This window comes from Amblyomma maculatum, chromosome 1, assembly GCF_055883805.1.
Source record: "Amblyomma maculatum isolate TAMU_Amacu chromosome 1, ASM5588380v1, whole genome shotgun sequence".
In the NCBI taxonomy this organism is placed as follows: Eukaryota; Metazoa; Arthropoda; class Arachnida; order Ixodida; family Ixodidae; genus Amblyomma; species Amblyomma maculatum.
In genome coordinates, this window is record NC_139344.1 from 370,033,013 (window position 1) to 370,060,389 (window position 27,377).

At 47.2% G+C, this 27,377-nt stretch overlaps 2 protein-coding genes across 2 annotated transcripts in view; both read left to right on the top strand.

Moving 5' to 3' along the window:
- LOC146208172 (uncharacterized) overlaps positions 1-27,377 on the top strand; it is a 96,007-nt gene that overhangs the window by 44,958 nt on the left and 23,672 nt on the right. The gene's annotated exons all lie outside the window — the stretch shown is intronic.
- LOC146208174 (uncharacterized) lies at positions 664-27,230 on the top strand. The gene is made up of 3 exons (XM_084591782.1): positions 664-1,643; positions 20,168-20,316; positions 26,017-27,230. The coding sequence occupies exons 1-3, from the start codon at positions 949-951 to the stop codon at positions 26,208-26,210; spliced, it is 1,038 nt and encodes a 345-aa protein (XP_084447908.1). The 5' UTR covers positions 664-948; the 3' UTR covers positions 26,211-27,230.

Below are 27,377 nucleotides of genomic sequence, written 5' to 3' on the forward strand. Positions count from 1 at the left end.
CCAGAGAGAATTGTTTCGCATTCGTGGCGGCAGCCGAGAAGGCCAGCTGTTTCATATCATACAGGAGGATAAATGCATCTTTGGACGGCAGCGAGCGTCGGAATGCAGGACACTTAAGAGAGATGATAAACAAACCAAGAAGGAATGGTAAAGAAAAACCGTTTAAGATCCTCAACTCCTTCGTGCCAAAAACCTGTCCTGGTTTCCGCGACCGGACCACGACGATATAGCCAGCAGGGTCGAGTTGTAGAGGACAATAATTACGCGCTAGTCTAGCTGGAAATTCCGCCGGCGAGCTCGCGGTAGCTCGCGGGAACGCGTATCTCAGGCACGCTCCGAGGTTGCTTTTCTTGTCCAAGCGGCAGGAGCGGCGGCGGGCAAGAAAGACCCCAGGAACAGCGAACGACAAGTAACAAAAGGAGATGCCCGTCCCCTTTATCTCGGGCTCGCCTACAGGCTTTTGAGTGGCCCCTGTGTCCGCAGTCTTCCGCTACCTGGTGTCGTATCTCCGAAATTCGGTTGTCCCTTATCGGACGGTTGAGTGATGTTAACTCCCGGCGCGGACATTGAGGGCGACACGCTCGGCCAGTCCGCTGCATCCAAGCTGAGCCCCGCGGAGGGAACAAAAAAAATAGAGATAGAAGAGAAGAGAAATGGGGAGACAGAAGGTAGAGGCGTCCAGCAGGTGAGGCTGGGACATTATCAGTGAGGCTCTCCGCCAGCGCCAGTGCTGCTGTTCTCGACACTCGTTGGCGGTTCTTTTAGGTCCCGGCTGGGACAGCAGGCGCAGGCGGCAGCAGAAATAAGAAGCCGCGGCAGCAGCACCGGCGTAGCAAGCACAGCGGCGGGGAAGAACGGTGTCCAGGACGACGACTTGCAAACGGACACGGCGTCTCCAATCCACGCTATCTTTATAAAAAAAAAATACCGCCGCCGCATCGTGCAGTCATGGCCACGGCTTCTCAATCCCGATCGAGCCGGTCTGTTGCTACGCTGGCCACGCTGCTGCTTTCTTTGCCCATCATCGTCCAACTGGCCACCCCGACGCACGCGGCGTGTCCCAAGAAGGAAGTGTTGCGCCCCTGCAGCTGCTCCAGCTTCCACAACTACGAGCGTGTCGAGTGCAAAGACGTGGACCGTAGGGCGCTCAAGAACGCGCTGAGCGCACTGCGCGGCTCGTTCGTGTTCGAGTTCGAGCTGTCCAAGTATAACCTCAAGGATGCGCCGTCGGACGTCTTCAGAGGGGTGCGCGTCACCGAGCTGTACACGTATATGGCGGACTTCTCGAACGTGTCCAACAGCAGCAACCTTTTCGACGGTTTCGACGACACGCTAACTATGATCGAGATAAAGCGGGCCAAGGGTCTCGAGTACCTGCACTGGAGCGCCCTGAGTCGCCTCAAGAACCTGCAGCGGCTCCTCATCTTCTCGACCGACTTTCCGAAGCTGGACAAAAGCTTCGCTCTCATGCCCAAGAACCTCACGCACGTCATGGTGCAAGGAGGGAGCCTCGAGTTTGTCGACGAGGGTGCCTTCGTCGGCTTGGAGATTCGAGATCTGGAGATTTCGTTCACTAGGCTGGAAAAGATCTCGAGGAACGTGTTCCCCGTTCCGGCGACCTGCCTCAGCGTCCTCTCACTCAGGTACGTTGGGGCCTTTGTACCTCTGTAGGCGACTAGTACTTGATCCCTCATCCACGGACATAACGTCCCATTGTTTAAGCGCGAAATTGTTATTTTGACTGCACGTTGAACGTTTGGCGAGCTGTAGGCACAGGTGGACGAAAACGAAGTACAACTCTTGGCTTCTTTCAGTTCATTCGGAATACCTTTACTCGTGCTGGATCCTGAAACAGTGGTTTGTGAGGAATATTTGTTTACGACAAGGCTAGACCTACGGAAAAGAACAAAATTGTATGGGACGAGCAAGGGCAATCAGCGCGACTGGGATTCTAGCGCTAGGTGCATTGCTGATTCCCTGCTTCATTCAATGACAAAAATTCAAAGCAGGGTCATTAAGCTTTTATGCTACCCTTTAGCCACCCGTATAATGTTCTTTTTCGGCACTATGTAGCTCCGAGACATCGTATGTGCAAGCTACAGTAATAATGGAAGAACTGAACGCAACAGCGCAGCGACAAAGGACGAAGGGAGTAGACAAGGCAGGTGTGGAGGCTACCTGTGCGTTTTTCTTTTCAGAAATATAACAATGGGGGGGGGGGGGGGGGGTTCTGCTGTACTTCGCAGTGATATTTCATGCCGTAACCGGCTATTCCCTCAACGAGAACCAAAATTTTCGGTTTTAGACCTTTTATTCTGCGGCAATACATCGAGAATTGTGTCAGTTTTGGAGTGAGGTGATTTTGTTTCTTCAGATGTCCTGAAACTCCGTAGAAACTCTATTTTCACTAAAATCTACCGCATAGAGTTTCATGAACATGAAAAATTTTCCAGACGGGACATCACTTCTACTTCAGGGGGACATGATGCTAGTCCTACATGCCCAGCAGTGGTTTGTGCATACTGACAGCGAACATCGAAATTTGGGAGTTCGGTATTGCACACGTCAGGATATATGGCACTATAAGAGTACCATCTCTGTTGTCGCACTTCTTACAGAGGGTACCAACAGCCGCTAACACCGCGTAAAGCAGGGGATTCCTTTTTGGTGTTCGTTGGTCAAAATGAAATATTAATCATAGAAATAGCCGATCAGAAATCAAAGCAAAACGCATTTCTCCGGCTGAATCCAAACCCACGACCTCCGAATTTCGCATTCGCTGATCTCAGTTCGTGTGTATTTCATAACGAGCCCGAATGGTGGCTGATCCTGGCCCTGACTGGGCTGGGACAGGCAGGTCACCGCCGCTTGCGGCGGGGGCTAGCCTGCTACCGAATTTTATCTGTTGTAGGCCGTCATTGCACCCGCCACTGCTTCGGTGGTGGACGACGGCTGTTGTTGCGGTACGCGTATTTCACTCCCTCTTCTTTTTTTTTCTTCTATTTTCTCTTCTGTCTGCACGAGGCAGCGGAGGTGGCTCAGCTAAAGAGCCAGTAGCAGGCCCGTACATTTTCTTTTCCTTCTTCCTACAGCCACAACAACATTTGTTTTCTGATTCCTTTCACGAAGAGTCAGCTAAAAGTGCATCTTGCAGGATTTGGATTTTAATTGGATGTCAATATTCGCTGGCGGCGTATCCGTAATCTCATCTTACGTCTGTGGATGCAAGTTACGATTACACACAAATGAAATAAAAATGCATGTTACAAAGCTCTGTGATGCGACTTTAGTTAAGATCTGGGCGAGAGCAAGATAAAAGAGGTGCGGAAAGGTTCTACTGGACGTAATTCCTGGCAGAGCTGACCCACACAGTGAGAGGAACAAGATTCTTGGCCGTGTCTTTAAGTGGTCGCTGGGCGCCACCATAGTGCTCGCTGGACTGTATTTTGCCCAGAAAAACCGGTTCCGCTGCGGCTTCCACCGTGCTAGCAACAAACTCAAAATGCAGTCCGGTGAGCACTATGGCGGCGACCAGCGACCACTTTCTGGAAAGGTGGATATATAGGCTTCTGTTCAGATCTAGGCCTGAGTCGTATATATATATATAGGCTTCCATTCTGGTCTGGATATTTCGAAACATTACAGTACAGTAATGTCTTGCTAGCTTTCTGCACTGGCGAAAGTTGGGGTCATAATCTCAAAATCATGGCTTCGGTAGTGGCACGAAAGTTCAGACAGTGCAGTGTAGCCTCTAAAGACAGCCTTTGAGAGTCGAAGTCGCGATGTGTAAGACATGTCGTCTAACCAAAAGCTCCGGAGAAACCAATGTCCGAGGTTTAGTTTGTTGGCGGCCATGCTGCTAGTAACATGCGAAGTTTGGGTCCCAGGTCATCTACTTTCTAAAAGCTATCCTTAAGCGAAATCAATTCTTCTTAATACGCGCTAACTTGCGCTTCTGTCGCTGCCACGTGCGCGCGATAGCAGTATTGTTTTTTGCGTGGGCTGAGGTCGTGCCACCGGCGTCTTGAGCAGTTGGCGCGCGCGTCCTCCAAGCGACAGGCGTCGCGCTGTATGGCGCGCCGCCGATAACGCCTACATCAGGGTACTTGACCTTTTTCGTTTGTTTTCCGCACTTTCACTCGAAACAAATATGCCCCACATTGTTCGACACCACGTGAAGGAGCGCTTCCCTGATTCTCAGTTTGGTACGATAGTCCATATTTCTCTCAATGATGTGGACTTGTGGCGCTTGTGTTGTCCGTCGTCCGTCGTCTCTGTTCGCGCTGTGTATTTTCTCAAGATGAAAGTGATGAGAACGTTGGCTCCCCTCAGCCGTCATGTGCATGACGTGACTGCTGTTGGTAAAGTGAATGATGGCTTCCCGATTACGAGCGGGGTTGCTATTGTAAGGTCAGAGGTCAAACTCTAATCAAGCCTGTCACTAATTCAATGAGAAGTGGCACTTGAGCAGGCTTGATTGCATAAAAAGATAACACGATCGTCAAGGAACGTGTGCGTACAATCGAGTGTTCTCTCAACTTCCCCCTCTTTTTTTTTTCAAATGCATATGATATCAACGGTAGCCGCAGGCGCGTGATCTAACAATTCGGGTCGTTGCACCATGTCCCTATTTTGCCCTTGAATTAAGAGCGTTATCTTTGGGGGCGTTGATTAGTGTCTCTCGCGTGCACTGCTGTAGTAGGCAGATCTTCTCTTTACTCATCAAAGGACAGAACTCTCATGCGAACACTCACCTCCCATCCTTCCTTTTTCTTGGAGGCTGCCCTGTCCAGCTCGGATTCGAGCGACCAGCAGTCACTTATCGAACGGGCGTCCTGGACTCTGAAGACTCCCCTCCATCGTGGACGGTCATAAACAGCGTTTCGTTTAATGACTAAATCAGTCATTTTTTTTTATACTGGTAGCGCTACCGCTACTACTCGGTTGTACTGCCGTACAGGCGGCCCACTAAAGCGACCCAGAAATGCGTTATCACCGACACCCACAAACATTCCTAAGCATGGTAGTGTCAATACAGAAAAGAAGCACCACGATGATGATTCCAGGCTATATGCACATTCCAGTCTTCTTTTTTGACTGACTTGCACTCGCAGTATCGTTTCACTAGCTCTCGTATTTCAGTAATGGTGCCTATAAGTCACTGTCAAATCAGGTAGCCAGGCAGGCTTTATGATAACATTGGTCATGATCAAGCAACAAACTATGAATCAAAAATAGTCCAGAACATCGGCATTTTACTAAAGATAAGTTTACCATAGCACAGGGTTTGTGCTGTGTTCAAGAACAAACTAAAGAGCATTTATTAAGGGTCCTATAGGGATCTGCATTCTTCTCGCCTGTACATAGTGTGGCCAAACGCTTTTGCACGCGGCACCTCTGGATCCATCGACCATGAGCAGTGTAACGAAATATGCGCCAGAGTTCCGCACTTCAGCTTCGAATTTAAATCGCCTGCTTTTTCTCCTTTGCCGCCACATTTGCTCGCGTATAATACGCCGGTAACGATTTTAGCAAACCGGTTGCTTTTACTGGTTAACCTCCCTGCCTTTCCTCCTCATGTTCCTCCTCCTCATATACAAAGTACGACCGATGCTTGGAACAGATCACGAACACGTTGCACTGTACTTGAAATACGTTAATTAATCCCGTAAAGCGAAAGCCTTTCGCGTCGATCGGGACTAAATGAACGTTTCACACCAGGCCGTCAAAATGTTGTAAGGGTACTGGGCAGTATGTTTTTATGGCAATGAAACAGCTCAGACGATAGGTACACCGAGGCCTGGGCAGCGCTCTGTTTAGCCGGTCTGTGTACCGCGATCTTGGTTGTGTAACTCTCAAACCAGTGACGAAAGAGTCAGTGTGGGGGAAAAAGTGTTATGTACTGTCGGCGCCTGTCCTGTGTTCACTTGCGACGTTTCTCTCGTCCTGCGCGCCTCTAATTAAGCTTTGCCAAAGTCCCTTTGATCGCGATGCCAGCCAGATCTTCCAGTTACAGCAACCCCCTCCTGCTGTCCTTAATAACGCTGTCTCGTTTGCTAGCCTTCGTGCTTGCTCCGCGTGTATAGCGACAGAAAGAAAGAACACCTCATAACCGTAACGATGTACCACTATAGAATCAATGAATAAAATTTTCTTCTTTTTTTTCTTCACGATATGACACACAATACGTTTGATTGGTATGCAAGTAGCTTAAACTATGGTAAAGCCATCGTTTCATGTAAGTGGCACTGCACTGCGGAAACCGAATTAGCCAAGCTGTCTGAACGAGCTCACAATGTAGCGAACAATGTGGCTATAGAATTGAAGCAGAGAAGGCATCAACCTAACCAACTAGCTCAAGCAGGCAGGCTCCTATATAAGGGCTATTAAAAACGTGCCACGTAATGCAGATTCAATAAAGTAAGACCTTGTTCGAAAGTGTTCTGACCGCACCATCTGCTTCTGGGACCCACAGTAGAGTACTGACGAACCCTTAAAACCCAAACGGTCTTGGAAGGCTATAACAATGGTTCTTTGCACTTTACTGAGCTTTGCAACTTGTCGGGTGCCTTGAATGCTTCACTACACAAGTAAGAAGCAAACTTTGTGGTCTTAAGACTTTTCACAGATACTGTTAACTCAGGGAAAGTTCGGTGAAGCATCTCCAGAAGGAAAACTGCGCTACTAGGACAGGTCAGATGCGAGTCCTTTCCTCCGCCCAGTCTTATGGTGTTATTCATTTTTCTCAGGGTAATCATTACTGCTGATAGGCGCTGAAACAATGAGTAATAAGCGTGAGAAACTCATTGAAGACATGCTTCCCCGGAGCCGTGGTGTAAACGGCTCGACAGAGGGTCAAGTCGCGCCTTTGTGGCGCCGGCCGCCCCATGGTACACGAAGGTGGAGCTGAGTCGGACGGTCTGGCATCGGCAGCAGCAGCTGATAGTCGCAGCGCGCGACCCCTTGCCGCGTGCACTCCAGAAAGTGCTGTCGGCCGGCAACATGGCCTTCTCTGTTCGAGTGTACACGAGCACCCGTTGCTCTATATAGCCCACGCAGCTTCCACGACTCACGGTACAGCTGTACACAAACACCTCGGGCCTGTACTTCTTTGTACGACATTGTGCGAGGAGTATTTAGCGCAGCTAAACAAAGCGCGAAGGGGGGGGGGGGGGGGTGAAGAGGCTCAGAGGCGCTAGAAGTTGTGTTTGATGGAACGACAGAATATATGTATACAGAGCTACAAACGCACGTCTAACGCTCACAGGGATGATCACAGCAAGTGTTTTTGTTTATTGTGTGTGTGTGTGTGTGTGTGTGTGTGTGTGTGTGTGTGTGTGTGTGTGTGTGTGTGTGTGTGTGTGTGTGTGTGTGTGCGTGTGCGTGTGTGTGTGTGTGTGTGTGTGTGTGCGTGTGCGTGTGCGTGTGTGTGTGTGTGTGTGCGTGCGTGCGTGCGTGTGTGTTTTACTGTGCTGCGCTTTGCAGTGCTTCGGTTGTCCTATGTAACTGCTGTCAATTGTTCAAATAATACCTTGATGATTTAGTGACTCGTTTGCCTGCTTTATTTTGCCTGTTTTTTTTTTTTCTGGTTCCGCTTGATATACTTTTGTATATGAGTAAATACTATCTTGCCCAACTTTACGTGGTGATCCTTCTGGCCTCTGCATTATTATGGACGACGAACCACCCTTTCACTACGCCTCAGTGCGTTTTCAGTAATCATAATCAACGAGTCCCTAATACCTCTAAGAATGAGGGCATGTACCGTCTGTTGCAGAAGTTTGCAGCCCAACGCGCCAGGCGGAGTAGCAGTATCGCTCCCGAGAGGCGGCGCTGCGCCCGCCGGCGCTGTCTGGTGACGTAGCTATAAAGAGTGAGGAGGCTTGTTCTCTTCCCCTCATCCCGCGGTTGATATCGCACATCTTTGCTCTCAGCCGCGGGATGAGGGGAAGAGAACAAACCTCCTCGCTCTTTATAGCTGCGTCACCAGGCAGCGCCGGCGAGCGCAGCGCCGCCTCTCGGGAGCGATACTGCTGCTCCGCCCGGCGCGTTGGGCTGCAAACTTCTGCAGCAGACGGTACATAACCGATGGACCCTACCGAACCTCGGAACTAAAGCCGACACTTGGGAGCTGACCCCTAAGCTCGATATAAGGCTAGGAGTCGCGCAGCAAGCTGCGGAAGGGATCGCTCATTGGGGTGATGTTGAGGGACAAAGAGCAGAGTGGATTAAAAAAAAATGAACTTGGCAATGACCGAGATCGACAATATGAAGCATATGGGGCACGTAAAGCGCGGAATCGAGAAGTTGTGATTTAATGGGATAACATTGGGTATCAGGAGAGGGGAAACATCATTCCCTCAGGGGAACATCAGGGGAACATCATTCCCTCTGATTGGCGGCAGCCAGTCAGAGGGAATGATGAGATTATTAAGTTCACAGAGATACGGTGGTCGCAACTGGCGTATAGGGCAGGCCTTATTGAGGGTCAGGGGGGGGGGGGGGGGGGACAGGCATTTTTCGTGCACTGGACTTGACCTGTCCGATGACGCTAAAACGTCTTCACCATCACCACCGGGTACGCTCCTTCGTGTCCAGTGTGGGGGTAAAGGCCTCTCCTACTAATATCCCTGTCGTGCGCCAGATATACGACCATTATATTACGATTTCTTTATCTCGCCTCGTCACCCAACCCTCTGCAGCCCCGTTCTTAACTTTCATTATTTTCAGGTCCACTCCGTTGCAATAATCTGTTTTGTGCACCATGCACATATCCCGCCCGTGCCATTGTTGGCTTCGAGACAGCAGTTATAGGTCATCATGAACTTATGTTTGCTCCTTGTCACTCACATCACTACCATTTCTGTGATTCGTGAGCTGTACTGACTTTAAAGGTGCACTCGAACTGTCGTCAGGTAATCAGTGGATTCACAAAAACCATCGGACGTGCCACCAATGTACAGTTAAGGCCCAGGTTTACTAAGCTGGAGAAAGAAAAAGTCGAAGTAGTACCCTATCTTCACGGCATTTCCCACTACCTAAAGCAGGTATAGCACAAGGGCATGGTGTGAAAGGGGTCTTTTCAGCATCCCATAAGCTTTCAGGCCTCAGGCCTGTGTTCAAGAATTTCCAAGTGCAAAAAAAGGAAAGCAAGCTACCATGGGCGCTCTGTAAAGCATACCAACATGTTCGTTAATTGTGCCAATCATGTCATATAAGATTCCCTTCTCTCGTGGTAGGGTATATACGGGTCATACTGGCAGATGCGTGAATGACCGCACACGTGAACACCCGAACTTATTACAAAAATATGTCAGACCAAAATAAGTGCCCTCCATGAGAAAACTGTGTTCCTTACTTTCACAGTATTTCAGTAATCGGCAAAGGAAAGAGCAGGCAGGAAAAGGAGCTTGTGGAGGCTTATCCCATTAGGATGCAAGGCAGTTACAAGTGCATTAGCGCACCGCGTCACTAATACTCACCATTAATGCGGTTAGATTATTAAGCATGTGTGCGCATGTAGGTATAGTAAACGAAATAAGTGAAGCTTTGCTGTCTATGATTGCCAGCGTTCTAGCAATACTGTGTTGACTCGACACTTACTGGTCTTCTTGAGAGCGTTTGATACGCATGTGCCATTTTGTTCCTTGGCTGCCCGTTTCTTCGATCAAACCTCAGTCATTAGTCCAGCGCTGTCCCGTGTACTTCTTTTCTTGGTTTGGTTTGTGGGGTTTAACGTCTCAAAGCAACTCAGGCTATGAGAGACGCCGTAGTGGAGGACTCCGGAAATTTCGACCACCTGGGGTTCCTTAACGGGCACTGACATCGCACAACACACGGGCGCCTTGCTTCTCGCCTCCATCGAAAAGCGGCCGCCGAGGCCGGTCTGTGTCTTTCGCTGGTTCAGTATGTTAGATTCACACCAACTAGCCCAAATGGTCACCATGCTAAAGATAGAGACAGGACGCTTTGTTCCAAAACGATGCATTGACTCGTGTACTAGCTAAACCCTTTTCCAGTTTACGATCAGATGCTGCCAAAACTCTTAACGAGGAATCTTAATGCTTCTCTAAAGTGGATATATACGCAGCTTATCCGCACAGGGTAGGGTGCCACATGCAATCATCCCTAACACAGTTTGTAAACGTGTTGTGCTTTTTAGCGATTCTAGAGCGCTTCGAATTTTCCTGATAACATACGTCGCTGCGCGGCGTAGAAGCAGAAAATCGCGAAGATTGTAATCACGGCAATCTGGACAATCGTACCACGGGGGTGTGTCCCACCTACATTATCTGGGTCACTGTAGCTAGTTTTGGCGCTCGTGGAGTCCATAAACGATAGCGGCTACCGAGTACGCATAACCTTAACCTTTTCTATTTTTACTTATTTCTGCGCGTCACATCTGAACTGCTTCTTTTTGTGCCTACCTCACCGTAACAACACAAGAAAAAAAAATGGGGGTGCATAAATTAATGCAGTTATTTTTTTCCAACTGAAGGCGAAAAGGTGAACGAGCTAAGTTAACAAGACACAGTCCTTCGTCTGTCTGTCTTACTTCCGTGTTTCGCTTACTGTCCAGAATGGGACGAGTTCTCTAACTTAATCAGCTCCGTACCACTTGAAGAATTTATTTTGAAATAGAGGACGAGAACTTGGCTCTCAACAAGCACTAAAATGAGAATTTCAACTGCCTGTGTGGAACATGAAGACGTTGTTAGGGCTGCATTTACATACATTCTGCTGCCGATTTGCTGTTTGTATTTTAACCAGGAATCCCTGGAGGAGATTTCTTTACCACCGTAAGCAATCAAACTTTAAATTTCTACAAATTCCGACAATTCATTCAGAATAGTTTCTTGTGGCGTGATATCATAACAACACTCGCAAAAAACAAAAAACAAAAAAACTTAAGGAACAGTGCACTGTCTTGAATAGTCACTGCGTTCCATAGTTCTCACGCCTATCTGCTGTCATTGGGGAAAAAAACAAAATAAAACAAAAACAGCTTCTTTCCGCTGTAAGGTTCCGTGGTACCAAAGCTAAATTTCGTCAATTTTTGGTAATATAAACGTGGTGTGGATGAAGGGGAAACAAAAAAAAAAAATACAGGCGGACGCTTAAGCTTTCGCCGTAAGAATTGACGCAAAGGCTCCTTCACGCCGCATTTTATTTGCGCGAATTTTTTTTTAATTTGTCACTTTAAATCATTTCAGTTGTAAACTTATTATTATGTAACATACACATCTCAGAATCACATTTGTATGTCATAAGCACAGCAACGCGTTCACTAGGTGCTTTTATAACACGCTTGGTACCAATGACCCTTCGTGGCCTACGTACAGAAGCTTGTCAGAGGCCATGAAGGGTGGTTGGTATCAAAAGTGATAGGTGACACTTCGATGTGCTCATGATTTAATAACGTTAGTTTGGGATGGGTACTAATGTCACAGTAAGCACACTAAACATTATTAACATTGAAATAATTCTAGTCATGCTACCTCAGTCAAAACGGCTGACGGCTCTTGTGCAAATATCGTATATCTTGAATGCAGTGAACAAAAAAGACCCGGGCCTGGGCCTATGCGCTGCGTGCTCGTCTGGCATGCAAAGGACCTGTAGAGAGGGTGACAAATTTATTTCATTGAATTACCTCTAATTTCTGAAATACGTCAAATAGAGGAACTTCCTCGTCAATTTTGGCTCCATTTGAACTCTTCCCCAAATAGTTATATATTTTTATTTTGAATATGGGGTGTTTGAAATTCCCGCACGAGGTCATTTGGTTTCGATGTCATAACTCTGTCGACCAATGAGGATTTTTCCGCACGAATATTTGCGACACACTGGTGCCGACTACTCCTACTATAACTACTACTACTAGACTACTATTACTACTATACGCCGACGGCTTTTCAACCGAACGAACTGTATTCGCTTCGCGTGCAACAAAGTGGTGCAACAAAGTTGGATGATAGTCAAAGTTCGAATAATTTCATGCATAGATTAGACTCTTGAACATTGTGTTTGTGAACGAAGCTTTTAGCAAGGCATAGAAAAAAAAAGATAAAAACATCAAGCGGTGCAAAAAAGCAGAACACTATTCAGCATTCAAGATTTCATTTCCAGTGCGGGTCAGCAACCAGGAACTGTATCTTAAGGGCCATTTGCAATGCGCTAAAGTAAAAAGCAAAAGGGGGGGGGGGGGGGGGGGGGGAGTGTTACATTTCCTCTTGTAGTGGTTGTCCAACGGCGGATTCGTACTTGTTCTTTCACACCATGTCCAATAGAATGCGCATTTAGTCTCCTTCGCGTATCAATGGCCTTTGTGCTTACGGCCGAAGCTTGCGCGACCTTTATCGCTGGCTGCGACTTTGGGTCGGAAACGGAGCATCAGCATGGGCCGCTCTCGAAAGGGTCCGCAGTACGATTTCAAGTGTTTTCAATGCTGGGCCCAATCCTGTTTACGACCGAGTTCCGCCAAGCGCGGAACTTCCATTCACGTCCGTCCCATTCACGTTTTAGTTTGTAAGAGTGATGACAAGTAGAGGCGTGAAGAGTGATGAAACGATTACAGGACTGCATTTAGCATCGTTTAAGATCTTAATGGCGAAAGCCTGTGTCCATCCTTCTCTTCTACCTCTTCCCTTTACCTCTTCTGCCTACCTCTTCTCTTCTACTTCTATCTCGCGTGTTTGTGTACTTGTTATAGTTTCATTCCTTTCTTTTCTTTGGCTTTGTCATTGACGACATCGGCATCTCTGGATTCCTCTCCTCGACATGCGAGAATGAAGGCCTTTGCTAGCCGAAATGGGAAGTTGTGTCGACGTCAGAACACATCGCCACGTATCGCGAACACATCTCGCGGAATCTCGCGAACGCGAGATTTTCACCGTGAGCCTGGAAAGGCCTTCGCCTTAAAACGGCGCTCGCCTACTCCCACCTCTCTGCCTGCTTTTCGAGTCGACCTTATTTCGAAAGTATCTTAAAGCGCTTTCTATTTTCGAGTGTCCTATATTGCTACCCTACAGTTTGACGATATGAAGGTCCCGTTACGAATGACAGACACGTGCCATCGCAGCGACTCGATAGCCAGCAATGCTCAGAAGCTTCTGTGTGTTCGTTTATTTCAGCTTTATATTCGAGACACATGCCCATCTTCGTACCGATTTGAGTGTGGTCTGAATGTACACTGGACGGTTGCTCTTTCCTGTAATATACGATGCACTGTCTGAAGTGCTTCCAGCGTAGCAGCCTAAAATAAACGCGTATACATGCTGTCCTGCATGAGAATCGCCTTCTCGGACTAATATCAAATATTTATCCGTTTCAAAATAAAATTGATCGAGCCTCTCCACGGCAAATGTTGTCACTACATGAAAATCAGAAGCGAGTGCCAAGAGCTGGTGAACCCACTGAGTATGTAGTAAAGCTACGTACAATAAACGGGGAAAATGGGAAAATGCTATCCTTTATCGACTTATTACAATGTTTTGACAAGAAAAAAAAATACTTTCGTAGCTTTCGTAAGCTAAACAATCCCACAAAATGAGACAGATATCTCAACCGTGACCTATTTTCAAAATGTTATTGCGGCAACGTTAAGCGCTTGCTTGCTTTTCGTTTTCTTTTTTACGCTGGCATCCGAGGCCGTGCCGGAGCACTGGCCTCACCCACTGAAAACATGAAGCCTGGTTTCGTCACCAGCGCTATGAATGTGAAGCAGATGGGAGAGGAAGTATTTCCAACTTTAAATTTTTGGGTTGCAAATCCGCCACTTGCTTTGGAACCGAGAGCCAAACTATCTGTTTTTACTAAGAACGTTTCGGTGGTGCTTTCTTCGGTGTGCATTTCAAGACGCTTTGACGCGATTATATATTGTGCCTGTGAAGAGTACAGCCGACTTTTGAAACGTGGCGCTTCCTGCGAATGCCGGCGGAGCGCAGTTTGCAGGTTCATAACCGCGAGTTCTTGGCAAAAGGAGCAACTCTCTATACGTCACAGCGGATGCAGGTGGTGGTGTGGTTGAAGGGTCGACCTGTGCCCCCAATTATAAGCAAAAGCTGCATACTCGAGGCCGCATGTGTGACCTAACCGCAGACCCGTGCTGCCGTTCCTGTCGACCTTCCTGCCCTCATTGCTTGAGCGAGAAATTTTCTTTGTAATAACGACACTGCGCCGTTTTGTTTCATGAAGGACTTTTTTTTTTTAATCCATTGGTGCATATAAGGCTGCCCACTACCAACAGTTTCCCTGCAGGGAGAGCAGATTGGGAAATTTGTTTCCATAAGGTTGGCTGGAGCAGAACGGGAAGGTCAGTGGGCGAAGAAGCATTTGCTCCATAGCGGGCTTAATAACTTGGAGGATGGTTGCGATATGTTGACGATGATTACCCGTATTCCTATGAAGGGCTCAATTGCACCGAGGGCGAGTTGCGTCACAAGAACAATGGGTGAAACGTGCCCGACCGTTCCCGAAGTCGGCAGATCCTGCAGAAAATGGCCTTATTGCACGGGATTCCAGACCAGGCGACTTTATTTCATTGTTCTTCCGGAAGGAATATAGCCGTGCCGAGTCAGGGTTACAGGCCTTGATGATATGTACATAAGAGATGCGTAGGTCGCTAATCAGCCTACATATGCTCCGGGGTTGATTGTTTTCGGTACGCTGCCCTTCGAACTTGGCACCCAGTAGCCTCAGCACACAATGCCATGGTTTTTGCTGTGCTTGCGCCCTAGAATTGTTACACGCGTGTGGCGATAAACTTACCCCTTTGTGCGCGGCGTCACACGGAGCTCAAGGGAAACTGTCACGTTCCGCGCCCTTTGTGGACTGGAAAGGCTTTTGACGTATATAGGCTACGTGTAACGCAGTTAACCCTCGCAGAGCCGAGCGAAACATGGACCATAGTAGATTTCCTTCTCAAAAAAACACTCCGTCAAAGTTTCGCAAAATAGACGATCACACTACGAAAGGCGACAGCACCGACTGAAGGGCAGAAAACTAGTTGCCGTTATACCGTAAAGAAATTCTTGCACATTGAGAAATATATTTGTCATTGCAAAGCCGTGAAAGAAATGTTAGTTTAGTTCATTTGAACGCAGAATGAATACCAGTATATTGGAATTGGAATTGGTTTATTGATTTCCCGTACAAGCGAGAGGAGGGCAGGGACTAAAGGCTATGTGAAAGCCTGACAGAGAGTCCCTGCCCCCCACACAGTAGCAGTTTGTCATTTCACACATAATTCGTTAATTTTTTAACACCAAAATTTAAAATCTCGTACAAGTGCTGTGAGTGAACAGTCACCAGGATGCTTCGGGCAGGGGTTATAGTAGGTAGGTGACATGACCGGGCACTAACTGATCGGCAAGGTGTGTGACGTCACATGACCTCCTGTGACGTCACGACAGCTAGCAGAAGCTGCCGACTCGGGCAGCTCTTTGAGAAAGTGAGCATCGAACCTCCGAAGCCATTGCATCGAGAGTTGAGCACGGGGGGTATATAAAGTTCGTCAAGGCATGAAGTTGATATAGTTGATTTGGTTAATAATAATAATAATAATAATAATAATAATAATAATAATAATAATAATAATAATAATAATAATAATAATAATAATAATAATAATAATAATAATAATAATAATAATAATAATAATAAAAATAATAATAAAAATAATAATAATAAATTGGCATAACTTAAAATCGCGCACAGATAAGGACACAAAACGCTACCTATTACTAATTGACATACATACTGTTGCACGGGGGTGCGACACAACAGGGAAACGAAGAGTGCCAACTAAGCACGCACAGTCCTACTCAAACTTTATTCAAAATTTTATGCGGGCTAGCAACAACAGCATCACAAAAATACGGCAGGGGGCGTATCGGTAAGCGATGGACGAAGAAAATTCTCTCTCTCCAGATAAGCAATCTCTTTCTCCGACAATGCCAACATCGTCACATATTTGGCATAGTGAAGAAGCTCAGAGACCTCGTGTTTGACATTATTCCAGCTTTTCTTTATGATCTACGGCCAGAGGGATTGGGTTTGTACTTTCCCTCCTGGCATTCTGCGCAGTATAGTGTGAAGTTACTCTTGAGGCTTGCGTCTGCTATGACATAGCGCGCTTTCTCAACCGGTCACCGTTTGAACGACCGCAAGTTTTGCACACAAGGCTGATCTTGACAACACCTTTGTTACCACTTTGGGCACCGGGGCATCATCTTTGTTTCCTCCTTGGAAGCTGGACTCAGGAGATCTCATAGACGCATCGTGCTCCTTTAGTCGATCGTTAACGGGGCCGGGTGTGCTGATTGATGAAAAGGAGTGACAATTGTGTAAGCGCTCCTTCGGTAGCATTGCTAGAAAAAGAGATTACTTACCTGAAGAAATTAGGACCGGTCTTCGGTATCGCTTATCTGCACCTCCCCACCTCCCGTATTTTCTGTGTCCGTGACGTTTGAGTAGGTTGATGCGCTTCGTTTTCCTTTTGTATCGCAAGGTGTCGAAATTCCCGGAGTCCTCCCACTAGGGCGTCTCTCGTAGAAGAAGAAGAAGAAAGAAAGAAAGAAAGAAAGAAGAAGAAAGAAAGAAAGAAGAAAGAAAGAAAGAAAGAAGAAAGAAAGAAAGAAAGAAAGAAAGAAAGAAAGAAAGAAAGAAAGAAAGAAAGAAAGAAGAAAGAAAGAAAGAAAGAAAGAAAGAAAGAAAGAAGAAGAAAGAAAGAAGAAAGAAGAAAGAAAGAAAGAAAAGAAAGAAGAAAGAAGAAGAAAGAAAGAAAGAAAGCCGTAGTGGTGGCTGCGGATTCATTTTGATCACCCGGGGTTCTTTAACGCGCACTGACATCAAACTCAAACAGCATACGCGCACAACTCCGTTTCTCCTCCATCAAAACGCAGCCGCCGGCAGCCGTGTTCACACCCAAGTTCTCTGGCACAGTAGTAGTGTATCTTAACCACTGCACCACGGCGGTGGCGCTGGGACGCTAGAGCCCATAAGTGAAACCATAAACGTCCCAAGCCACATGTTTGTCGGTCGGCACTTCACTTACTTCTTTACCACTTCATGCTATCGGTATACTTTATAATTAGTAGAGGCAAACATTCGGGGATTGTTGATTAAACGAATCACAGACGATGGCTCGCAATCTGTACTGCGCACCGGAGCAGCTAACACTGTATCGCCATACTTTTAAAGGCAGATTTTTTTATTTAAATCCGCCGCTGTTTGTGGTTAGGTATAGTCTTCCGGAGGAAGGAAATGAGTGGTTCCCCAGTCCAGACGGGTAAAAGTGTTCGCTTAATTCCCCAGGAAAACTGAGATGCAAATGCTTCACACTCCTCTAGACCACGCATTTTTCACTTACAGAGGACTATATTGCCAGAGCATTAAAAAGAATTCAATCCGGCGCGGTGATGAATTCAGTAGATGCTGGAAGTTCGATTGCTGCGTTCGACGGTCTAAGCTCAGTGCCACGTGATGCGGTCGCGTATATATGGGGTAAACTGCACTGACTGCTCATTGGAGGGTCAAATTCTAAAGTTAAAGCTCAGCTACTTTGGTCATCTGATGAGAAGAGAGGAGTCGCTGGAGAAAGATTTGATGTTGGGAAAGGTTGAGGATCGCCGGAGAAGGGGTAGGCAGCGAACGTGATGGTTAGATGGCATCCTCGAGGCACTGCAGATGAAGTTATGTGATGTTAGGAAGATAGTGAGAGACCGGAAAGCGTGGCGTGACATGGTCAATAGGGTCACGAAGAGTCGGACACGACTGAACGACTGAACTGAACTGAACTGAAACTGCACAAGACGACCACGGGCTGTGCGGCGTCAGTACTATAGTCAGTACTCAAGAAGAAACCATGTGGTCTAAATCACTCTGGAGCCCGCCTTAGTAGAGTCAAGACTACGCGTCACTTTCGGACATTAAACCAAACGTATCAATACCGTTTATGCGAAAAACAAGGGCTCAGGGTCCTTTGACATGAAATCTCTTTTCCCGCCTATACCTTATCAAATCAAGTTCTTTTGTTTTTCGCCTGTTTTGTCCTCGTATTCTCCTCATTCTCTGCCTCTGTCCTGAGGACAGTAGCAAGTTGCTGCTGTCTGCAATGATGCACGTGCAGCGAGACGAGCCTTGAGGTAATGGCATTCCTGGAAGATAACGAGACGGCCCTATCTGATAAACTCCGTGAAGCAAGTGTTGAACCGAGAAGCAGCAGCACGCGAGGGAGAAAGGTTCGGCCAAGGAAGTGGCTGATATAGAAACCCACTCGAGCAGTTCTTCGGATTCCTTAGGGATGAGAGCCAGGTGATCTCTGTTGGGGAGATGTCTGCTATCTATATACCGCTCCTGCGCATACGGGCCGACCGATCTGTGTTCTTTTATATCAGCTGCTGCTGCCACGTCAGAAAAGCCTGAATTCGTCGTTTTCGTTAAGAGTGCCTTTATATCACGACTGTGTTTTAGGTTACGCAGAGGTGACAGTGATGACGCGTTGTACGATAATTACTGGTTGAAACGACTCCTTTTGCCGATTATCATCTAAGTACGAAGAAACGATACAAATGAAAAATGGAAGCAGAAATAGAAAGTGTATGCACTGACTAAAAAAAATTATGGAACGTGTATTTTTTTTTTTTTTTAGCTTCAGCCAAAGCGAAGATTTTGTCTGAGACATTCGCTACTGGTTTCCTCCTCGAAAATTCTGCATCAGGCAGTATCAGACACATAACGTACGATATATGTCACCAATTAGATTTGTTTAAAGCGACTCATTAGAAGACTTGGGAAGTTTCGGCCACCTGGAATTTTCTAGCGTACGCTGACCCTGCACAGCACATGGACGCCTTGCTTATTTGCTCTATCGAAAGGCAGCCGCCATGACCGGGATTGAACCCGCTTTCTTCGGTTCAGTAATCGAGCACATTGTTTCACCGCGGCAGGGCTTTTATACAATAGACCAGGTCTGCTGCTACAAAACTTTGGTTTGGCGCAAAAAAAAAAAAAGAAAAGAAAGAAATGACGCTCAAGCTTTCTTTATTTAACACCGCGTTTTAATTTCGCATTTTTTTTTTGTTTGCGTTGTTTTCGGGAAAGGATTTAAGATGTATCTGGCGCACCAGATGTAGTAGGTATTTAGGCGGAGATGTAATATTTAGGCGCACAACTACATTTTATTCGCAACTTGCTTTATACGAAGTTAAAGGTGTAGTATCTGTAATAGTTCTCCGTGGACACCTGAACCGTACGGGATGGAATGGGACACCGCCTCAACTGCAGGCCCCGTTTTTCTCACCACGTTCCGAAAACTACCGACAAAACCAGAGCCGAAGCCCCGCCGATGTGGCGCAGCGATTAAGGCGCTCGACTACTGTGGCCAAAAAAGCGGGATCGAATCCCGGCCTCGGCGGATGCGTTTCGATGGAGGCGAAACGGAGTGGCGTCCGTTTGCTGTGCGATGTCAGTGCACGTTAAAGAACCCCAGGTGGTCGAAATTTCCGGAGTCCTCCACTATGGCGTCTCTCATAGCCCGAGTCGCTTTGGGACGTGAAACCCCACGAACCAAACGAAACCAAAGTGGGATACGGCGACGGCGAATTGTATACTCTCTCGTGTAATATATTGCGACCCATAACTTTTGTGTGGTGCACGACACAACCGAGATATGCTGCTGGTCTTGTTGGTGGCGACATGACACCGCTCGAGGCGATGTTGTCCCCTATTCTGTCTTCGAACGCAGTGTACGTTATGTGTAGACCAGACCACTCACTTCCGGGGTGGTGCAGTGGTAAAACGCCCGACTACTGTGCCGGAGTGCCCGGGTTCGAACCCGACCTCGGTGGCTGCGTTTCGATGGAGGCGAAACGAAGAGGCGTCCGTGTGCCGTGCGATGTCAGCGCACGTTAAAGATCCCCAGGCGGTCGAAATTACCTTGTAGCCCACCACTACGGCTCCTCTTTCTCTCTTTCCACTTTCACTGCCACCTTCCTCCCTTCCCTTACGGCGCGGTTTAGGTGTCCACAGAAAACAAGTGAGACAGTTACCACGCCTTTCCCTTCCTATAAATTAATCAGACCACTGACTTCACTACGCTAAGCAGGCAGAAGCTTGCTCGCTAGCTCGTTAATTCTTGACCCTCCACTGTACCGTCTCTCGCTTTCAGGCACAACAGAATCCGTTCGCTGCCCGAGGACATGTTCAGCGAGATGCCCGCTCTCACATTGCTGGACCTCAGCAACAACGGCCTGGTGACGCTGTCGGAGAGCTCCATGGCGCCCGTGCTGCGCAACCTGCGGCTACTGGAGATGAGCAGTGAGTGAGCCTTTCCACTGCTTTCATTTCCTTTCTCCCGCATTTCTGCTGGATGTGCACGGCAGAAAGTGCCGCTCTATTAAAATGAACAGAAATTTAATAATAATAATAATAATAATAATAATAATAATAATAATAATAATAATAATAATAATAATAATAATAATAATAATAATAATAATAATAATAATAATAATAATAATAGCCTCAGACAGAGTAAGCATTGAAGGATTCTGCCACGGTAACGAGTTAGAGGTTAACGATTAGACATCGTTGATCTTGAAATGCCAAGTGAAGGAATAGCGGCGAAAAAAAAGTGAATCCATAGCATCTGTACACGAGGGCACAGATAAATTGTTTCCGTGAACGGAAACGTAACAAGAAGCTCGTTTTACGATATACATAATAGATTGCGGAGTCTTGGACATAAATAACTTAAGTGGACGTTTGAGGCCGTCTCACGATAAAAAAATGATGACCCAAATGTATTACATTAGAAAGTATTTCCAACGTTGAATGAACATTTGAAAGTGTGGTTTGTGTAATACCTTCTTTTTGAAGGCATCGTTTGAACGAAATGCGGTAGTTATTAGGCAGGCGTGCCAATTATCCTAACAGCGCGGGAGCGCAAAAAAAAAAAAAAAAGCCAACAGTAAGAGCAATTTTAATGTGTTATGGTGAAGCTAAGCCGAATGGGCAAAGCCCGTTTTAGCGGTCTGTTATTCTCATACATTGCAAAAGGATTGTACTTGATCCTCACTGTTGATCCTCACAGCTGCATGACAATTTCATAAGATTGATTGCTTTATAGGAAGGGAAAGGCGCGGTAACTGTCTCACTTGTTTTCTGTGGACACCTCAACCGCGCCGTGAGGGAAGGGAGGAAGGTGGGAGTGAAAGTGGAAATGGAGAAAGAGGAGCCGTAGTGCGGGGCTACGGAGTAATTTCGACCACCTGGGGATCTTTAACGTGCGCTGACATCGCACAGCACACGGACGCCTCTTCGTTTCGCCTCCATCGAAACGCAGCCGCCGAGGTCGGGTTCTAACCCGGGTACTGCGGCACAATTTCATAATAAGAAGCCCATCTGGTACCCTCCAAACTGCTCTCCTGACATGCTGGCTTGCTACAAACGCGCATTTCTGAACCTCCAGAACCATGCATGTAGGTGACAGTGTTTACCAGCTAGCTTTTCTCCATGTAGCCCAGTTAGATGACAGCACGCAAAACTTGATCAGCAAAGACCGGTACCATGAAAAAGTGTTGCGGATGACCAAAAAACTCCTTGCTTGTTTCGCTGTGCTTTATAGCGCTATGATATGCACTGTGAACTTCACTGCAGGTTGCCATTGTCTTTGACCGCTGCGCAAAAGTAAATTAAGATTGGCAAAAGCTTTATTGATGTTCTAAGTCAAGTACTATATCTCCAATAGTAGCCTCAAACATACAGCAAAGCACCCCCATATCATAACAAGAATATGGGTACCCCGAACTCGGTGTATATGATTTGATCCCATCGTCAGGGATTCATAAAGAGCAGTAAAAACGAGAGTCCTTCCTCGCTTTTATCTACAATAGTTGCGATAGCTATGAGACACTTGCACACGGCAGCACTAGTGCGCTGGCTCGATTCCTTCAACAAGTGGTGGCGATAGTGCGGGCTCCACACCTTGTGACTGTGAGAACTCAGCTGAGAGCCGGCTTGATGGATTCAAACAATATGGGACGTGCTTGAAATTGCATGAGTGATGTTTATCACGAGATTAGCGATAGTGGTCATAATTGTTCGGTTTTTCCCTTTGTTTTCGCACCATCTAGGTCAGGAAGGAAACGATACGCAGGACTACAGAAAGTCCTCAGCAGACAGGAGGAAGTAGTATGGAGGAACATACAGGCTAAGACCTTCCCAAACCTAGAAAATTACAATACAATCTGGCCCGAAAAATTTAGAAACACGTGCACCGCATGCGGATAAGTGTCGCAAATCATTCACATGATATATGGATTGACAAAAAACAATTAGAGAAATATCAAACTCGAGCACTCAGCCAAACAGAGTGAGAGGAGGAGGTGGGCTACACGGGTCTCCCTGAGCAGCGAAAGCTGCTCATCAGGGCCCGGGAGGCAGCCGAAGCCATTGGAATCCTGGACTAAGGAAAACCACCGAGTTCCGTGAAACAATTAGTCTCTCTCTCTCTCTCTCTCTCTCTCTCTCTCTCTCTCTCTCTCTCTCTCTCTCTCTCTCTCTCCTTAGCTGTCAGTTTCTCTGTTATCTGCCGTTAACAGCTGCAGCTTTTATGTAAGACTTCGCAGGATAAACGATGTAACCGAAATGTCGTAGCCAAAAATGGTAGTTTTTTTTTTTTTTTTTTTTTTTTTGACGTAGATAAACCGATTAGGATGTGCGAAAGCTTTTGCGTGTACAGATGGAAGCTGACGCAGGCAACGGCGTGCAATGCACAGCGCGAGAGTGCGTTGCATGCAATTCAATACACAGTGCAATCGGGTACGGCGATAGCTGTAGGACACTCCGTAATCGGTTGCCGCGAGATATTTCTGGGTTCAAGTCTGCTCCGACGGTTTATGTTTCTTTGTATGCGTGCGTGAAAGCACCGCCAGCGGGCATTCAAGCGTAGGGACACAGAGCGTTGGACGACTTTGTTAGGCTCTGAACTTCTGGATTACTGGCACTAAAATATATTATGCGCTTGCTGGCCTTGATCCGGGTATATCGCGCTGTACTCGGGGATAGCTTTCTGTTGCGGCCATGCATCCAAGGCAGCAGGGTTGGAGCTTTTCTTACAGTGCTACTACGCCATATACTTCAGAAGTATCTGGCCTCGTTTGCGTGCCGTTTCGGTTTCATTTTTGACCCGACATATTTCGAGCCTCCACACGCGTAAAGTTTCCTTATGCAACCATGCTTACATAAGTTTTTTTTTTTTAATCAGTATTGCGCATGAAGCGTATTGTCAAAACAAGCGGTATTGCGAAAGCCTACCGAAATCGCCAGAGAAAGTTGTCCTCAAGTATACAGAATGCGGGCACGTGCGCCCGGCTAATCTTGTGTTGACATTTAGGCTCAAGTCGCTGCTTGAAATTATGCTGCTGTTTTCCCACGTCGGCGGTCTATCCATTTTTCCTTTATCCCTGACTCTGATCTCCTGCCATTTGAGGTGAGATCCGTGATAACGCGCATACTTTCATGACGACGGTTCAGTACCAGTCAATAAATCAATGAATCAATCAGCCAATCGTACTTTATTTAAAGAAGGTAATGGCACCAGGAGGAAAAGTTCGGACGGGCTTGGCAAGTTTCCGGGCTTATACGTAAAAAAAAAAATGGTATAGTGATATCGATTCTCTGTTTGCCCACTCCTTTTTGTGACCGGTGAGCACTTAGCAGATTTCCTCGTAAGCCGAAAGACATCACGCCATGTGCGCCTATAGTTTGTCTGTCTGGCTATCATGTGAAGCGCTCGAAAGCCAGTGCAATCGTGACATCTCGTCGAGAGCACAGAGGCAAGCTTTCATCATCGCCGGCAGTAGACGAAGGTCGTCGTCATCGTCTAATTGCACCGGGAGAAGATAGGAGAGGGTCTTCAGTAACATGCACTGTATATACAGGAAAACCCCACTGGTATCATATTATTACACCTCGCAGGGTCACGAGCGGGGTGATGACGTGATTTTTAAAAATTCCCCGCATTATAAGCGGTCTCTGACTGTGAACAATACGGTTCAGATAACGAGTGACCAGTGTTGAAGCAAAGGGGATGAAGGGAGGGTGATTTGACCAAAGTGTGTTTAGTTTCCATCGCGTGGTTCGATCGCTGCCAATTAGACACGCGTGGAGGTCATTTGCAGTGTTGCGCACATTGCTGCGATACAAAGCTTCGCAGCCATTGTCAGCTTATCTTATCGGTACAGGCGCAAGAACGTCAGCCCGGGCACGTGCCTTTACGTCTTTCGTTTCTTCAATGGCAGTCTTTGCCGTTTTTATGTGCGGAGATATGAACTGGCGAAGCGAGGTGGGTAATGGTCCTTCTTGAACAAGATGCCTGTGGACTTCTGAAGGGACGCTGTTGGGCGATTTTGTGTTGCCCGGCATCGACACGAAATCGTGTTCTAATAAATTTCAGATCACTTTTTACTAAAAACAGCGTTTTTGTGATCTAGGAAAAAGATACAGCTGTCGTCATTACCTGTCGACTTCGGAACCAAATTTCTGCGCCGACGTCGTATTTTCCAAGAGAATCCTAGAAGTTGCGCTGCACCACAAAATGGAGTTATAGTGAGATCCGCGAGTCAGTACAATGATCTGCTATCTGGCGGTTTAGTGCGCATGCGCTGATCACCTTAAGGGCGCCAGATGGCGCCTTACGTCGGCCGGCTGTAGGGAGCCTACACGTGAGCGGGGCGGCGCGGCGCCGTGGAACAACATGTAAGCTCCCTAGCCGGCTGTGCGCGCCTGCTACATCGGGATCAACCAGCGCGTATGCATTGGCGACGCTTGGTCGAGGATCACGCTATGATACAACTAACTCTATATCACAGAACCTTGGCAACGAGTCTTGGCGCAGAAATCACGAGTTAGAATCGATTAGCGAAAACATTATTGCAGTCATTTCCTTTCTTAGCTATAAAAGCGCATGTTTCTACCGTAAAACATAAACATACTCAAAAATTTAAAGAACAAATCTTTACTGAGAAGAATAATTCGGTGAAGCCGTTTCCAGTGTAGTTGTCTTCGAAGAGCACACGAATGGCCTGTATTTACAACCTTGGGGAGGAGCTGTCTGGGCGATGTGACACGACCACCTCTGCTTTAATTGAACTGCTCCTAAATACATAGGGAAAACAGCAACGAATATTACAGTTGGACTGCCCTGTCGGGTTCCGCCTCTGCACGTATGGTGCGGTGATGCATACACTTGGTATATTTGTAGACACATTAGCTGCAGCGAGCACCTGATCGCAGTGTGCCTCAAATAGAAACGGCTGTTTGAGGGGGTATTGAAAGGCAAATATCACTGCCGTGATTACAGTGAGGTAAGCTCCTGTTTGATGAGCACCCATGGACAGTCACACTCTAAATTAGATTACCACACACATTACGCGGTTTGTGTATAGCGTGACTGGCCTTGCAGATGACATGGGCATGTTAGCATTTTTTGCTCGTAGGTAATGCAGCTTTTTGTTGCTTGCTAGCTTGTTTTCATTCATTTCGCCAGTTTAATACCCACAAAGCCGCTGTAACGCCGTTACAGCTGGTATGTAAGGACTGTAGATTTAAGGTGTGTAGCTGTATGGGGACTGCAGCTCATTCTCTGAGTCTTGTTACCGGCAGAAGCAACTATTGACATCAAATTATGCAGGAGACACTTTTGTTAACCCGCCGCGTTGGTTGGTCGCTCGACTACTGATCCCAAGGACGCGGATTCGATCCCGGCCGTGGAAGCTGCCCTAGGTGAAAAGCAAGGCGCTGGAGTACTGTGTAGACGTACAGGAGCCCCCACAGCAAGGCGTCCCTCGGAGATTTAGTCGCACGGGACGTTGAGCACGATGAACTGAACTGATATTCTGGTTGGGCCTAAACTTTCAAAATAGCCTTAAAGCAGCCGAGACCGCAGCCTGTTTCATGTCAAACGAACTGCAGATCTATCTGATTCTTACTCTCTCTTACTCCTTGACTGCGCAGATAACCAGTACTACTGCGACTGCAACCTGACATGGGTGGGCCGGGCGTTCACCAACTCCAACTACCTGGACCGGTTCTGGCAGCGAAACGACATCACGTGCAGCGCGCCACCGCATCTGTACGGCACGGACGTGCTGACGCTTACTGACGAGAACCTGGGCTGCGCAAACCTCGTTCCGCTCAGCATGCACTGAGAACACACGACACGGACCACGGCTAGTCTTTCAGAACCTCCGTCCCCTGCCACAAGACGCACCATTCGAGTGTATTTATGAGCTGCGGCGTTTGTTGTTACCTCTCCGCCGTCTTCTTTGGCCGGGCACCACTCAACCCACGGGGACGGACGACGAAACATGTCTGCGCCAACAAACAAGCGCTATGTCGACTTCGGGTTGAGCGCCCGCCCATAAAACGAGTAACTGATGTCGCGAGGAGCGGGTTTAACTCGGCCTCGAGCAGCGGCCCCTGAGACTGTCTGCTTGTCCCTCACAGTCATGGATCTGCGAAACATATATAGGGCACCACCACCCCTAACTCCACAATGTATATCAGTCGCACATGTTGCATGCATAATCGTCGCAGTGGTGTAGTTCGTCCGCGAACTTGTTCTCTGCCTCTTTTCTTTGTGGACATCGATAGGTTTGTGGCTGTGCATTTCTTCTTTACTTCGCTCCTTCCGACACCACGCGAAACTCGGAAGATGCAGCGTGCGTGCGTTTACCCCGATACATCGAAGAGGAACAAGTTGTACTATGCGGGCTCTGGTTGAAGAGGGTAGCCGCGCTGTGGCGCTGTGCCTTCCAGTGCTTGAATCTCGCGTTTGTTTGTCAACACGAAGGAACACAATGCCGTTGGGTCGTTCATGTGTAGCCACTAATTATTATTGTTACTGCGCAGCTGAAGTTTTTAATGTGGTATCTCCAAGTTTCCTAGCAATGAGTCGAAATGTAACTCGGATAGCTGCGCTTGAAATTTCACCTCTGAGCGCAGATACTCGTCAGTCCGTGAGAGCAGTTTTGTTCCCTGCGCTTGAAAACCGGGGCTATGCTGGAATCAAGCATCCCAGAACGAATTTAAATCAAAGCAATGGGAAACAATGTTCTCTTCCCTTACTCGATCATGTCAAGAAATGTCGATAACTTTCTCAAAGGGACGATGTATAACGCATTCAGTTCAATTATTGTGTCTATTAAACATAACATCAATCATCTAAACTAGTGTACGATTTTTTTTTTTCTTTTTCGCGTTTAGTTTCCATATTGCGCATTAACGCCCCCTATTCCGGGTGTAAATTTCAGGTTGATCGTCCTTGAATAAGAATGCGATTCTTTCTGTTCGGTTACGTAATGTTTGATAGACCA

What these genes read in the sequence shown, in the direction of transcription:
- LOC146208174 (XM_084591782.1), top strand. Translation starts at nt 949, where the DNA reads ATGGCCACGGCTTCTCAATCCCGATCGAGCCGGTCTGTTGCTACGCTG. An exon ending in CTCAGCGTCCTCTCACTCAG is followed by an intron (nt 1,644 to 20,167) that starts GTACGTTGGGGC and finishes TCTCGCTTTCAG; the next exon opens with GCACAACAGAATCCGTTCGC. An exon ending in GCGGCTACTGGAGATGAGCA is followed by an intron (nt 20,317 to 26,016) that starts GTGAGTGAGCCT and finishes TTGACTGCGCAG; the next exon opens with ATAACCAGTACTACTGCGAC.